Raw genomic sequence first — 15,556 nt, 5'->3', positions numbered from 1 at the left:
ATCACATGTCACAATACAATACATCACACCAAATACAAATTGTAATTGCTTGACAGCTAAAAAAAAAAAAAAAATGGTTATGCAGGAATTTCTCATGTCCACCCATGGACAATTTAAAATCTTCACTTAAGCTAACATCAATGTTTTTGGTAGAATGGGGAAAAACTGCAAACTCCACACAGAAGGCTTTCCAACCTTCTCACTTTAGAATTTACAAGTCCTGTAAACAGACTTTCTAAGGCTAAGCTTTTATTTTCAATTCGCCCTTTGCATTGACATGTTACAAAAATTCTTGTACGCTCCAGGCTAAAATTTTTCTTCTAAAAAAAGAAGGAGAGAACCTTTCAGTCGGAACCAACATCCACACACGCTCAATGAAATAAATGATAAATCAGACCACTACTTATATATAGAATATTATACATAATGTACTTAAAAGAATACTATATTTAATTGATCCCAGAGGGATCTAGGTGTGTTACATGTCCTGGCCTAATTTGTATGAATTGCCAGTATTTTGTGCAGTGCAGGATGCTCTACAAGTTCACTAACAAGCTCGGTGAAGAAATGCTGCCATTTAAACTCACCTACCTTTGACAGCCTGGTCAATTCTCCCTGTCGTCATTCGAATGTCAGATGTTGGACGTTGCTGTTTGATGTCGAGAGGCCCTACCGCCATATCTATCTGAATTAAAAGAGGATACAATCTCTCAGGCAATATGTCTCGTTTGCCTTCTTAGTTGTATTCAGTTCTTCCTTCAGTGGCTGCCTCAACACAACAAACAAACAAACAAAGACACGCTCACGCTGTCAAACGTGACAGTTTCATTAGTTTTTGAGTCATGAACTCATTCCAGAACACATCCACGTTCCCAGCAGTGCTCGCCCTCCATGGCGCCGCCTAAGTTGTTAGCATCAGTAACTAAGAAGAATTTAGCTGAACAAACTCTGCAGGGCACTAATGAATAATTGATCATTTGAATAATGGCAACATTTAAAGTCGATTCTAAATCTCCCCAAATGCACAGTGAACAACTTTCATTTGATACGGTTCACTACCAGAGTCAAGTCAACAACAACTGAACGCTGGAGCATTTCAAATAGATCTTTTCCTCTGCCAACGGGAAGACCGAGCCACGGTGCACTACAGGAGGGAAGAGGATTGACTGATGACCCGTCGCTTCGACTCAGCTGGTCGCAAGCGTGGAAATGGCCTTGGCCTCGCAGCCATTTAGTCCAAGCTTGTTTCAATTCTTAATGCGCAGCAGTTGCACAAGTCTTGCTTTATCGGAATCCAAGTGACGTATTTTGACAGTGGGCTTGATGCATGCTTCCTATTAACTCCGCAGGGGAATATTGACCAGATTGCATGCTCCTTATATCGTGCTGCGATGTAGATATTACTTTGCGCATTTAGCCGTGTTTGCCTGCGACAGCGCTTACGTAACTGCAAAGAAGCAATGACTCTTGTACTATTTTGCTCCAGCCAGGGCGTTGCTATGATTCTACTCCTCTGGGGCACAGACCCCCCTCCCCTGTAACTTCCCATTTGCATTTTTATTGACCCCATTTGTTTCATTTGAACTTGTTGGCATAAAATGTTGTCGGCAATTATCTCCAAATTCTTTTTGTTTCGTTGTTTTCAACCTGTTTGCAAACAAACAGCATTACAGGTTTGATGAGTTAGCAGTCTGTAAGATAATATGCACTAAACTCTACTAGGTCTAGCGATAGCCCTGAAATTGCCACCAAAAAATGCCAAAATAAAAGTGGACCTTTTCCAACAAATGGAACGGGCACACTAGTGTTAAATCCATTCGGCCGACTCCTAGCTATTGTTTCCCGGGGCATTCATGTCTCCCAGTGAAGCAGCATCATGACATTTAGTTCTACATGCTTCATTTATTGACGTGGAACGGGCTTAATGCTTGTCACAGATAAGCAGGCTTGAAAAGGCAGTTTTATGACACCGGGGAGGAAGGCTTTTAGTGTGAAACCAAATGAGAAGGGGATTAAAATGGGGGACGGTGACAATGAAATTGGGTGTGAGCTTCATGATGGCGCCACACATTGTCTGCATAGACTTAAAACACGGCTTCAGTCCCAAAGTGTATGCAAGCTTCTCAATTATAAATCGGATCGGAATGAGGAATATGACCTTGCGCCTGCAAGGACACCGTGCTGTTGTACGTAATTAGAAATAATCCACTTTTCTGCGAACCTCAAGTGCTTTTAAGGAACACAGATACCTTTGTGGCAAATAATTTTGTTCTTGGAAAGCGTAAATGCACGGCAGATTGTGACGCGTGTACACACACGTCTGTGGTCTCTCAAGTCTTCCTAGAGCAGAAATTCTCCATCGCCGGCACCTAATATGAAGGATCTTGATTCACGGGAGCAATGATGTAAGGGAAGTTACCATAGCAACTGCTCTTTCCCTGTCTGCCTGCGCAATCTGATCTTGTTTATTGAGCTGTTCTTCTCATCAGTGCAGCTGCATGGAAACAGCCCCTGATGCCTCTTGGCCACCAGGTCGAAAAGGGAAAGAAGGGGCACAAAAGGAATACAAAAGAAAAAAACAAAAAAAACACTGAAGGCATTTAGGGATCTTGGAAAGGATATTAATCAGCCATTCATCATAAAAGTCTGTTGGGTTGAAACTCATTATGAAGCCACAGAGATGTTGTCATGCAATGCTTCCTGGTTCGGGCAGATAACTGCCTTTGTTCAGTATCACAATACTGTATTTGTGAGCAGAGTGGCATTATCCTAGCAGGAAATAGCAACCCCCCCCCCTCCTCCCATGAACAAACTCCAGCAGACTTCACAATATAATTGTAGTTATGATGTCAAGCCAGCATGTACAGTTTGTGTTTACCATCTTTATAAGATTTGAGCATCGTGGCTGCACGACAGAGATAGACTGCTTACGATGGATGATTATGCAGAGTTTATAATACTAGATCCAATATTTGTGTGTTTGTATGAGCACATGGGTTGGCATCGGCCAATTGGTTTTATTCTAATATCTGGATGACTGTCTGTGTAATATGAATCCTTTCTGAACATAAAAAAAGAATCCAGGCAATTCAGTTCATTGAGGTTGAATTTACAATAAAATATGAATGTGATCAAATTACCTTACTCCTATGTATAGCATCTAAAAAAACGAGATAGACGCATGCAAGTGTTGCTGGTTTTTTTTTTTTTTTCGAAACATTTCCATACTTGTTAGAAGGTTGGCTCACAATGCCCTTTCCGAAATTGATCGTTCCCAGCAATCACTGTCAGCCGAATTTGGATATTCACCTGAAGACAAGTGAAGGAGAAAAAAAAAAAAACTACCTGGAAAGATAGAATTCATTAGGAGAAAGACAGGGTTTTAATAGAAAATCATTATACACTACAAGTGTCAAGGGCTCAGGGAGCTGGCCGAGGTTAATTTCATTCTCTCCTCCCTCTCCGGCAGCAAAACATTATCTCTGTCTGCACATTTTAAAAGAAGGATTAATTGAATCATTTGCGTAGCGACGGTATTGAAGGCTGCAGTTTGGAAAACTAAGTGAACAATTGAAACTCTTCAAACCAATTGTGTCCATTCAATTCAGTTATTGCTAGTTTTTTTTTCCAACGACTAACAATTGAATTACATTTGGATAACTAAAGGTCAAACTACAATGACTGAAACAGATGCTTGTTTCTAATTATACATCAAGGTGTAAAAAAAAAAAACAACACATTCTCTTTATATTTTTTTTAACTAAACTGTTTCTAAATGAGCTTATAAATACTTATTGCCTACTTGATACAGTATAAATGGCATATTAGCCTTGGCGCTGATCATTTACTGCACATTATATGAAGCGCTCATTATGCAGCAATGGTTAAGGGAATAGTTTGTGATTTTGTTGCACGCGCGCACACACATGCAGTGTCACTTTGATTGACTGGTGAAGATTACCTTTCACTAAAAGTCAGCAAGCATAAACTTCTGCTCTCTGGAATCAAAACAAACTAGAAAATGAATGGATGAATTTGAGCTACATCACATATTGTAGCAAACACAAGCTATGAATATGCTCCAAATATAACCGTGAGCAGTGAATCTCACACTGTAGACAAAGAAAATAAATCCCAGATAGAATAAAGTTGAATCAAAGGAAAAGCGCCATTGATATCAAGCTGTTTGCAAGCATGCTGGCACTGTCAACAAAATCAAAGCAAATTGAATGCTAGAGTCGATTGAGCAAATTCCAAAATGAGAATGAATTAACCTTTCCAAATATGTAAGACAACAACAACAATTGCTAACGAACCAGAGTGACTCCAGATAACAGCAGCTAAGTCACAATGGTATCATTTAAGTCTGGTGGCGTCTGTGTTTGCTTCCGAAAGCATGCCGTCATGCTGCGTCCACTTTCATGTGTTTGCACAATCATGTTCCCAATAAGGAATCACATACTCAAATAGTTTGGCTTGAAAAAGGATTCCTGCTGGTGAGAAATGCAACTTTGGTGGAATACCACAGATTAACTACACCCTTTCCCTGAAAACACAGTCACACAAAACATGTCAACAGTTTGACAGAACAACATCCATTATTGCTGCGACGTACAAAATAAAAGCTTTTCTCGGAAGAATTAGTGGGATTTTGTAGTCAAAGCAATACAAAATTGCGGGCTAGAAACATAAATCTGTGCTGAATTATATTAATACCTTAATTTGAAAGTCACACTGTATTAGAGATTTATGGCAAAGAATAACTTGAATCAAATTATCGTTATGTGAAAGTGTAGTCATTAAGGACTTAATGACGTGAAAATACGAGTGTGCGTAGAAAGCGAGGAAAAACACTATTAACACCAAAAGCGAAGATACAACAAACAAAAAAAAAATATTCTAACAGATGTGAGGTGCCGTTGACTCAATTGGTGGCTCGATTTTATACGCAAGTGGCAACACTGATGTAACACCACTTTTTTTTTTTACTCTTGTAAAGGATCACACCTATCTTATCTTTACATCATTATGTGAACTGATCATTTTTTAAAATGAAGGAGGCATGAAGGTTCAAACCAAAAAGAGGCTGTTGCTTTTTAACAAAAGGAATTTGGATGGGGCGGCTCGGTGGCGCATTGGGTAGCACGTCCGCCTCACAGTTAGGAGGGTGCGGGTTCGATTCCACCTCCGGCCCTCCCTGTGTGGAGTTTGCATGTTCTCCCCGGGCCCGCGTGGGTTTTCTCCGGGCACTCCGGTTTCCTCCCACATTCCAAAAACATGCTTGGTAGGCCGATTGAAGACTCCAAATTGTCCCTAGGTGTGAGTGTGAGTGCGATTGGTTGTCTGTCTCTGTGTGCCCTGCGATTGGCTGGCAACCAGTTCAGGGTGTCCCCCGCCTACTGCCCGATGACGGCTGGGATAGGCTCCAGCACGCCCGCGACCCCCGTGGGGACTAAGCGGTTCAGAAAATGGATGGATGGATGGATGGAATTTGGATGAAGCTGAAATTCAAGACGTAAAAAGCGGACAACATCAAAATAAAGATTGAAATGTTTGCCATGCCTCTGAATGTGGATGTAACAGTAATTAACTATGAAAATTCAAGCCAGGGAGACAAATAAAGAAGCAAAAGAGATCCTCGCAGGCACATTGGAGTACCTACTCTGGGCCCTTTTGATTGAAAATAATAATTGCCATGGCTCTCTCGAGCTTTGAGTGAAATGATGAGTTAATTGAACAGCTTTTACTTGACATCATAGCAGCGCAAATAACCAATGAGCATTCAAAAATGCAAGTGCCGAAGCAGAGGCTCACAGCGTCATCTTTGTCAGCAATTTTAGAGTGTCTCAAAGTGTCTTGACGGCTTCAGAAAATGTGGCAACCAACAACAGATGCAGCCATGAAATGCTGTCATACAGCTTCAACTCAAATGAGGCGGCTGTTGCGCAACTGCACTGTGACAAAGCTGTGGGCTCACAATTCTTTAGCAGGCTCTGCGAGAAGAGAGGAAAAAGACTTTTTAAAGAACACGGTGTGATGTGGGAACATCCTGGGACATGAACCTTTATCAATGCATTTTTATTTATAGAACATTAAATCACTTTAAACGTCACACGTAGCACAGGTCAAAGCCCGCACTCCTGGCTTATTAAAAACCTAAGTGAGCCTCAGCTGAACTCCATTTCAAGCAACACGGTACAGCATTCATCAAGTCGGCTCATAATTTGAAGCCGTGATAACTCTCTTGTCATGAATGTTTGAATTGCAGATGATGAACGATGAAGGGCAAACACTGCCGTTTAAAGGTAAGAAGCAAGAGACTGGCTGGGGGCTCCTTCACTATATCAATACATCACATGAATTGCTTTCAGTGCTTGATGAGAACACATTGCATTCACTCGCAACAATTCAAGCGGAATAGAATGGCAAATGCAAGTACTGTCAGTTGTGTGCGGGCACGGCTCAGTCTCTAATGAGCTTCACCAACATGCTGCTGCAACACTAGAGGTGCAAACAGTTCTGCTGACTGATTTAACTGACAATTATAGGGAGCGCTACATGAGTTCAACGGGGGTCTATTGGTAAAATCGACTGTGTGCATTTCAAAAATTCACCCAAACCATAAGTGTCAAACTCCAGATGATTATCAAAAGTTGCAGGCTGTTTTGCCTTTCACTCTGTATTATTCCAAATATTGCATGTAGCCTACTTTAAGTGTGGGGGAAAATAATACCATGCAGGGCTGGTGTAATATTCTCTATGTGTATTTCTTTGCAATTATTAGTCCTGTGCGATGGGATCATTTGTTCCAGTTTCCTCTTTTATTGGGTATTTCTATACACAAGTAACATAAGTGGTGGTGCATGCGATATAAATAAAATACAAGTAACAGCAAGCGTTTGGGGACTGTGTAGTGCAAAATTAAGCCATTTGTTAACGTTCTGGACGAATTAGATGTCTGGTAATTGCTATCACTGCATTGGCATCGAAGCCTCCACTGAGGAGCTTCTATGCCGTGTTGACGATAGTGAGCAAAGCAACACTGCCCTCTAGTGGCGGAGAGCTAAACTAAGGATGAGGGATGGACTTGCAGATATGATTGCCTCAATTTCACAATTTTCATTTATTTTTTAAGAATGACATTTTGTTGCTGCTTTGCATGAGTTTAGGCAAAATATTGAGTGTGGGCAACATGGAACTGTTTTGATATGCAACAATTGCTTCAGTTCAAAACTCCATTTAAATTAGTTTGCAATTATAAAAAAATAAAATAAAAAAACACTTGCTGTTAAACACATTAAAAATGTCATTCAACTCATCGTGCGCCTCGGGCACACCTCTGTAGCCGTTACCCTGGAAAACAAGGTACCTTGGGGGGAAAAAAAATCCATTTCAGCCAGCCATCCCTTGTTTGTCAACAACATTCAAGATTCTGTGCTCTCCATGATCCACATTTAATGATCCATCATTTAGGAAGTGGCACTATTACGTTTATACGTTTGGAAAGCGTTAGGGAGACACCTTTAAATATATTACACATGATACCATTGAGCACTCCAACTACTTTTAACCAAGCCTCTTTATTGCCACACGTGGGGGAACGGTGCAGATCACTTTTTTTTTTTTTCTTGTTCAGACAACCGTGACTTAGCTATCACAGGACTTAATTAGACGTTAGTACAAACCTGGCTATAAGCACTTCTCCCACTCTGAACATGCACAGCAAACTGCCCGTGGATTTGAATAGATCAGCTCATTGAGCAGGAAAAAATTAAGCAATTACTTTGCCATTATGGCTGAACGCACAATGTCTTCATAATGTGCACAAGCAAACGGCACTTCCTGCTGGTGTCTCGCTGTCAGCTTGGCAAGAACAGATGCTAATTTAGCATTACATCTGAAGGTTGCTAGGTATGTGGAGCACGTATAGTGGAGCCCCTTGTGCGTTGCCTTACTGAGGACACTACATGATTGGTCTGGAGTTAAAAATAATATGCAGCAACATTTCCGCTTCTGGCTATGCAGATTAGATTTAAACAGAGAGAAAACAAAGCATTCAATCCAATTATGGAAATGATTATTTTAAAAAAAATATGTTCATACCTGCATTTCCCATCATGTATAACCTTCTTTCAAATAAGCCAAGGAAAACTCAGAAGTTTTCTTCCTTTCACAATAAATGATAAATCTTGCTAATCAATGTCTAACAATGTCAGCAACTTTACTATGTACTGTACAATTGATTGTTTTTGAAGACCAAAACAATCAGGTCAACTTTTTTTCCTTTCATTTTCTATTCAATTTAAAAAAAATGTTAAAAGGGTCCAGTGTCTCTTCCTTCAACAAATGCCACAAGCTCACATCAATTAATGAATTAATTGATTTTGACAACCTCACATCTTCCTTGCTCGTTTCTTGGGTCTCTGATTGAAGACTGGTGAGGTGCTCATCAAAGAGTCCGGGGAATGTGAGGCATAGCTGCCATCTGATGCCGCCCCAGCGGGAGAGGGGTTCATAGCGCCTCCAGACTCGCTCATTGTCGACATGGGGCCACCCTCGTCAAACACGTCTCCGCCCAGGTGGTGGTGGTGATGATGATGATGATGATGATGATGGGGGTGATGTGAAGCACCCTGGCCTTCCTCGCCATCGTGCGGTTCCATTTTTACGTGTGGCCACAAGGGGGAGTTGTTGGCCACACCACCACCTTGAAATAACCAAGAAAGAAAAAGTGAGCCATTATTCAGCCCAAGGCAGAAGAAGCAAACACCCTGTGACCACTGGCAATTCACAAATGACCTTCTCCCAGGAACCTCATATCATTCAATTCAACATTTGCTTATTTGTTTTTCTTGGATTTGCGGATAAAAACAGGACTCGCCTGAGGTGTGAGGAGAATGGTCGGCATCCAGGCCTGCTGACAGCCTCTCACCATGAGCCCCGAGGACCCCCATGGGCAAGGTTTGGTCCCCAGATGCTAGGTCAGCCTCTGGCTCCTCACTAACAGGGAAGGAAATGTCACTCATCGGCTCCTCCTTGATCCTGGGGGGCTTGAAGTCCTCCGGAGCCTTTTCTGGATTCACCAACCTCTCGTATTCTTCTGACAGATCATTACAGACCTGGAAGAGCACAAGCGATTTTATTTTTCAGTCCTACTAGCAATAAATGACAAGCAAGGAAATACAAAAATAAAAAAATAAACCGCTGTCCACAGCTCTAGGTCGTAACTACACACTCATAATTAAAATGGATAATTAATCAAGTGAGACATTATCATAAAACATGTCTTCCCTCACCTGCAACATGTAAGTGTGATAATCCTTGATGCGCACTTGCCAGAAGCGCTGCAGGGCAAGCACACTGCCGATCCCCATTTCATGGAAAACTTGCTCCATCACATCAGGAAAGGGACTGGCACCCAGCCGGGCCTCCCTGTCCACAGCTACCCGCAGAAGGCGGGTCAGGCGTAGGTAGTGCTCGTGAACCAGATCGGTCAGAGTTTCTAGGACGCTCTCATGGGCCATCTCCAAGCCTGCGTGGGCCAAGATGGTGGCCACTGACTGATAAAGGAGCTGTCTGCAGGAGGGCCAACTCAGCTCTGTGACTGGCTCCCCTTTACCCCTGAAAACAAGAGAATGCAAATTACGAGGGAGGTAAAGGGACACCAGAGAGAGTAGACAAATGTAAGAAATGGATGCAAGTAAGAACTTACTTATAAAAGTCACTTTCAGGGTCACTGTGGCGGAGCTGAAAGGGTTGTCGAGGTTCTTTGCTGTCAATTGGTAGCAAGTCATCAGGCATGGCAGGTGGGGTGGGAGGACGCAAGGGCAGGTTTGGATCCACATCCTCCGGCCTGCCACCAACCTCCGAAGACGTCGAGCTCTGACCCTGAGATGCCGCCAGAAGGCCACGGAGGCGGCGGGCATGCTGGCACAACTGCACCGTGTGAATCGTCAGACTACAAGGTTCTGACGGGACGTCCAGCATGGTGGTGGGGCGCGGGCGCTGGGCCGACGGCTGATGCAGCGGAGGGTCTTGCATCTCCACAGAGCGAAACTCACGCTGGAGCAAATCAAAGGAGCTGCGACTGGCGGGGCCACCTGCAGGCCCGGGGATCTCGCCCCAGTAGCGCATCATGATGAGCAATCGCAGACAAACTAATACTACTGGAATTCAAAGACCAGATGAAAAGCAAAAAGAGAAAGCAACAGTGTTAGAATACAATACTGACTGACAAGTAGAGTGTCAAAGTAAACCTTTCAATGGGAATTCACAGATATCGATGGGAGTAAAAAGGATAAAAGGACGCTGTCTTTGCCATAGCGGCAACAATTGGAATAACGCATGGCAAGCTATAGCTGTCAAATTGTCTCAGAAAGCTAAATTTAAAAAAAAGAAGAAGAATTCTATACTTTATCTAACTACAACCTGAAAGGCAGCGAATGCCGTTCAACATTGAGTTTGGAAAGGTAAAGCATTTCAATGCATTAGGGCGAGACAATTATGCTGATGTATACATTACATGCATATTAAATAGGACAAAATGTATAGCAATCGTGCCTCACCTCTCCGTAAACGAAGCGTTTGCTAATGCATGTGTATCAACATCAACGACCAATAATCACCGTCCATATTTGAAATGTTGAAAAGGAAATGAGACTTTGCGTTATCTTGAAATATATTCCGGTGAAACACTGTCTTCATATTTTGTTCCGGAGAGATCATGTAAATCAGTAACAAAGCTATTTTGTTCAATTGGGCATATTGAATTGTTTTCCTTGTTTTATAAATTTTATTTTAGCATTATTTATGTTTCTATTTATTTTTAATTTACGTGTATATATGAAAACAACACCCGGACGAAATTGCTACACGCACTAAACAAACATGGCCGCCTCCGAGCAGCGAGACGTGAGCGTGATAAACACGGATGAAAAACAGCGCGACTCAGCGATGGAAACGGACGACCGCTCCATCTCAGAGAAAAACACAGAATCAAAAAAGAAAGAAATACCTGGAAGTGATCAGGAAACAGCGGACCCCTTTAAAAAACCAACTGCGATCACTGCGCCTTCTCTGTCCAGCAAACGCAACCTGAACGCTGCTCCTCCATCCAAACCCGGAGCCGAGAAGAGACTCGAGAAAGACAACAACGAAGCTCAAGTTGAGGACACTAATTGTGAGCCATCTGCTCTTCCAGCGGACAATAACGAAACGCCGGACACTGCGCCTGAAAAGAATACAGATGGCGATGAACACTCAGATGCTCCTTCACTAAACGTGCAATCAGAATTAAAACGAAGGGTGCTCCAAGCCAAGGTTCCTCCCGCTGGCAAGTTCCCTCCTCTCCCATACACAGAGCCTGAGTGGGGTGGCCCTGCCCCGGATGACCTCTATGCTCTTGAAATTCTGAAAAACGGCACTATAGTGGACAAGGTGCTCCTCAAGCATCAAGGCTACTTTGTGGTTGGACGTTTGCCGGTGTGTGACGTCCCTCTGGAACACCCCTCCATCTCCAGGTATCATGCTGTCATCCAGTACCGACAGCAGCCCGGCCAGGAGGAGTCTGTCGGGGAGGAGCGAGGTTTCTACGTCCAGGACTTGGGCAGCACACACGGCACCGTCGTGAACAAGAACAAAATTCCCCCCAATACGTTCATCAGACTCCGCGTTGGACATGTTCTTAAATTCGGCGGCAGCACAAGGTTATTCATTCTACAGGTCTGTCTTAATTTCTGAATTTCCGACATTGTGATTTTCACATAAATGAATATTGTTTATTAACAGATCGTAAGGTGATAAAAAACGATATGAGCAAATTTCTGCATGCAATTAAAGTTAGCTCCTTTCCAGGGTCCAGAATTTGATGAGGAAGAGGAGTCGGAACTAACAGTCACAGAGCTGAGAGAGCAAGGGAGGAAGCAGAGGTCGGAGCTAGAGAAGATAATGATGGGAGAAGGTCCTGATGATGAGAGCGAGGCGAAAAGTGAAGGGAACCGCGGCAAGAGCAAAGTGTCCAATGAAGACTCAGGCTGTTCTTGGGGAATGGGTGAGTTGTTGTTTTTTATTACTGCTGAATCTGGGTATGAACACCATGTAAATTCCCCATGCAGCTGAGGAGCAGCTGCCGGAAGAAGATGAAAATGAGGAGAACCCCTTTTCAGTAGAGTTCCGAGAAGACCAGGAAGCTGCCTACCTAAAGGACCCTAAGAAGGCCTTACAGGGTTTTTATGACAGAGAAGGTAATAGGACTTATTCATTCACACCCAGAGAGGGCAGAAAATGTTTTTGACACTTTATAATATTGTCTTGGTTTATATTGACCATTAGGCGAAGAGCTGGAGTTTGAGTATGAAGACAAAAGCCACGGCAGCTGGCTCTGCAGGATCAAGTAAGTGTTTTGAAGACGGTTTAACAACAGAAATGAACTTGGTGGTTTCATCCGTGGTAGAAATGTGCTTCTGAAAATGTACAAAGCTCCAGAATGACCCTGCCAATGTGTCTTTTCAGGCTGCCGGTGGACGACGCCTTGGGCCGACAGCTCGTTGCTGAGGTGACCCTCACGGGCAAGAAGAAAGAAGCAGCCGTCCAGTGCTGTCTGGAGGCCTGCCGGATGCTCGAAGCCAGAGGACTGCTGCGCCAGGAAGCAGGTTAGCCCTTGAAAGACACCACCTTAACACCTTCTGAGCCTTCTAACAAGTGCGTGGCTACATGCGTACAGTGTCCCGCAAACGCAAGAAAAAGAACTGGGAAGATGAGGACTACTACGACAGCGACGATGACACCTTCCTGGACCGGACAGGCACCGTGGAAAAGAAGAGGAAAGAGAGAATGAAAAAAGCTGGAAAGATTGAGGAGCGGCCCGAGACCCATGACTCGCTGGTAAAGCGAGCAAACAAGCATGCGATGGCAGAATACAGTGCTTGCAAAGATGGTCGAGCTCACTTTTGATTGGCTAATCACTTTGTTTTTCTCTTGTAGCTGGCCAAGCTATCGCAGGTGGAGAAGGAGATAGTAGAAGCGCAGAAAAAGCTCGGCACCGCTGGGAAAAGTGAGTCCTTTTCAAGTGGAACATTTTCGGCTGTAACGTCACGAGAGATCTGGGTCAAATGAAGCACTGTGACCACTTGGTATTTGCTCACCAGACACTCGGGGATCTTCTGCCGACGACCCGCTGGACGCCTTCATGTCGGCCGTCCGCAGGGATGAAGCCATGGATGGCGTGGAGCGCAGGAAGCTCCACGTGCACATCGCTGATCTGCGAAAAGATGCCCAGCGACTCCGCAAGTTGGCGGAACTCACTCGCCCTTCTCAGTTGCCCTCGCTGGTCCCCAGGTGAAAAGCTCACTCGTGTTACGCTATGGATTCATTTACCATATGGATGGTCAAATTGCAAACATATCAAACATAGATGTAACTGCATGGACGCTTTTCTTGCGCACGACCTGATCATACTTTGATGTTCTAGCGGAAGCTCAAAGTGTGAGAAACCAAAGGCAACCTTGCCACTTTTTGGAGCCATGAAAGGAGGACGCAAGTTCAAGTTGAAGACCGGCACTATCGGGGTAGGTGACCTGAGAGGAATATGACTTGAAACTGTAGCAAAGATAACAAGTCTTTGTTTCTTCTGTAGACGATGCCTCCTAAGCAGCCCGCCTTGCCTCCTGAACTCTTTAACATGAAAGAACTTCCGCCAGGAGGAGAAGAGGAGGAGGAGGAGGAGGAGGAAGAAGAAGAAAAGGGGGAGACGGCTGAAAAAAAGGAGGATCATGAAGATAATGTTGATCCTTCAGAGGCCAGTGACCTCATATCTCAAGAGACAAGAAAATCAGTGCCGGAGACAAAAGGTCAACAGGCAACATTTCTTTCACAAAACAGTTTATGCCACAAGGTGGCAGTAGTTATTGCAATAATAATGACACTTTTTTAATTGCTCTACATCTTAAAATGTAAGTGCAGCTTAGATTATTATTTTCAAATCATTTTTTAACATTCTTATTTATTGAGACATTCCTGTATTTTAGGTTATGAAACATTTTTCAATCAAATCTTTCCTCATAGCAGATCAAAGTCCAGAAAAGAGGAAAAGCAAGGCTTGTAGTGACACGGGGAATCAGAAAATCAAGCCCAATCCTGAGGCACCATTTTCCGGTGAGATTTATTGTTTCCAAGTGCCACGCTCTTCAAATTTGCATATGAACTCGCTGTGTCTCAACAGAATCCAGAGACAAGGGTGATCAGGATCTCAGTCCAAAAAAGAAAAAGAAAGTCATGGGCCCCAGCAGGGTAAAAGTATTTTTTCCCCTCTCTCTCTCTCTCTCTCTTTCCTCCAAATTGTCCTCCTGTACAAATAAGAATAGCTCACGGTGTGTGTCCACAGCCACCCGTTCAGCTCTCGAGTCAATATCCACAGAACGACCCCGATTACTGTGTTTGGATGCCGCCGACAGGTAAGTGCCTTCCGCAGCCATGAGTCAATACACTTACATGAGCCAAAGATGCTCCCATAATCTTTCTGCAGATTGCCAGTTGAATCTTATTTGAGACCAAATTCACTTTTAGGTCAGACTGGAGATGGCCGCACTCATCTTAATGACAAGTATGGCTACTGAATGTCATCGTGTCATTCACAACGCAACATGTCAACGGCTCCTGCACCATCGTATTTGATGATCAAGCTCACCAGAGACCGCAAGAGAATCAAAGTCAATGATAAAGTTGATCGACAGAAAGGACTGTCGGTTTGCCAATGCGGAGATTTCAGCCCAGCAATTGCATTGCGACCTTTTCACCCTTCAAGCAGAAAAGAGAAAAGAAAATGGCTGCCCAAGCTGATGTGAGCTGAATTCAGCTTTTTTCTTCCTCTTGTCTCTGGCTTCTCCTCTTTCACTTCAAACCACCTGACATTCAATCTGTATCCCTCCCCTGTTTGGCTCTACTTGATCACTGGCATTAATAGCCCCGCACACACACACACACACGCACGTACACACACTCCCTGCAAAAGAGTGTAGCAGGGAGGCAGAGCAGTGAAGCAGCTTTTCTGACCATCTGGACACTTGGATGGCTTACTGGATGAAACGCAAGCTGATAATGACTCGCGCTACAGTAAGCGGAGTTGTGTGTCAGCTGACGCACACATACACTCGTGGGCCAAGCTTCTCAAAGTTCTCTTTTTAACAGGATTCTCCTTACGCTGCAATCGGCCATTGTTGTGCACTCGGTGCTGCTCATTTGATTTGTCAACATTTTGTGGTGACTCGGTAAATACTTTTACATTGTGTTTTGTTGTAATAAAATGTCAACTGTTTGTCTTGATGTGAACATTTATCACACAATGCACACATTTTGTCTGTCAAGAGATTGCTGCGACTTGCTAATCATTGGTGGAAAACATCTATGCTGGCTTCAAACAAGTAGGACAAGCCTTGCGCCCCCCCCCCCCCCCCCCCCCCCACCACCACCACCACCACGCCGATTCTTCTCACACACAGCAACTGTGACAAGCCACCGATTAACGCACTCAGCGCAGTGGTCACAGAGCCACTTGGCGTGC

General features: G+C 43.7%; 2 protein-coding genes across 4 annotated transcripts; one reads left to right on the top strand and one right to left on the bottom strand.

The window, feature by feature from the left end:
- Positions 1 to 6,799: 6,799 nt before the first annotated feature.
- On the bottom strand, positions 6,800 to 10,693 carry supt7l (SPT7 like, STAGA complex subunit gamma). 2 transcript variants are annotated; one of them, XM_049740585.2, is made up of 5 exons: positions 10,566 to 10,693; positions 9,713 to 10,166; positions 9,297 to 9,621; positions 8,882 to 9,119; positions 6,800 to 8,707 (listed from the first exon to the last, which is right to left on the bottom strand). In XM_049740585.2, exons 2-5 carry the CDS (start codon positions 10,135 to 10,137, stop codon positions 8,394 to 8,396), a joined length of 1,302 nt encoding a protein of 433 aa, XP_049596542.1. In that variant the 5' UTR covers positions 10,138 to 10,166; positions 10,566 to 10,693; the 3' UTR covers positions 6,800 to 8,393. The 2 variants fall into 2 exon arrangements, with proteins under 2 accessions (XP_049596542.1, XP_049596541.1); XM_049740584.2 differs by having other exon boundaries at positions 9,713 to 10,163; positions 10,566 to 10,656.
- Positions 10,694 to 10,869: 176 nt separating this feature from the next.
- Positions 10,870 to 15,310, top strand: slc4a1ap (solute carrier family 4 member 1 adaptor protein). 2 transcript variants are annotated; one of them, XM_049740179.2, is made up of 14 exons: positions 10,870 to 11,721; positions 11,854 to 12,049; positions 12,114 to 12,242; positions 12,331 to 12,391; positions 12,511 to 12,650; positions 12,722 to 12,882; positions 12,982 to 13,051; positions 13,146 to 13,335; positions 13,469 to 13,565; positions 13,634 to 13,847; positions 14,065 to 14,151; positions 14,219 to 14,286; positions 14,381 to 14,450; positions 14,563 to 15,310. In XM_049740179.2, exons 1-14 carry the CDS (start codon positions 10,888 to 10,890, stop codon positions 14,610 to 14,612), a joined length of 2,367 nt encoding a protein of 788 aa, XP_049596136.1. In that variant the 5' UTR covers positions 10,870 to 10,887; the 3' UTR covers positions 14,613 to 15,310. The 2 variants fall into 2 exon arrangements, with proteins under 2 accessions (XP_049596136.1, XP_049596135.1); XM_049740178.2 differs by having other exon boundaries at positions 14,062 to 14,151.
- Positions 15,311 to 15,556: the final 246 nt, after the last annotated feature.

This window comes from Syngnathus scovelli, chromosome 14 (assembly GCF_024217435.2).
Source record: "Syngnathus scovelli strain Florida chromosome 14, RoL_Ssco_1.2, whole genome shotgun sequence".
Taxonomy (NCBI): Eukaryota; Metazoa; Chordata; class Actinopteri; order Syngnathiformes; family Syngnathidae; genus Syngnathus; species Syngnathus scovelli.
Note: the sequence above shows the minus strand (reverse complement) of the source record. Positions and strands in the feature narration are given on the sequence as shown.

What these genes read in the sequence shown, in the direction of transcription:
- supt7l (XM_049740585.2), bottom strand. Translation starts at nt 10,137, where the DNA reads ATGATGCGCTACTGGGGCGAGATCCCCGGGCCTGCAGGTGGCCCCGCC. An exon ending in ATCACACTTACATGTTGCAG is followed by an intron (nt 9,120 to 9,296) that starts GTGAGGGAAGAC and finishes GTGCTCTTCCAG; the next exon opens with GTCTGTAATGATCTGTCAGA. An exon ending in CCATTCTCCTCACACCTCAG is followed by an intron (nt 8,708 to 8,881) that starts GCGAGTCCTGTT and finishes GGTTATTTCAAG; the next exon opens with GTGGTGGTGTGGCCAACAAC.
- slc4a1ap (XM_049740178.2), top strand. Translation starts at nt 10,888, where the DNA reads ATGGCCGCCTCCGAGCAGCGAGACGTGAGCGTGATAAACACGGATGAA. An exon ending in AGCTGGCTCTGCAGGATCAA is followed by an intron (nt 12,392 to 12,510) that starts GTAAGTGTTTTG and finishes GTGTCTTTTCAG; the next exon opens with GCTGCCGGTGGACGACGCCT. An exon ending in ACTGCTGCGCCAGGAAGCAG is followed by an intron (nt 12,651 to 12,721) that starts GTTAGCCCTTGA and finishes ACATGCGTACAG; the next exon opens with TGTCCCGCAAACGCAAGAAA.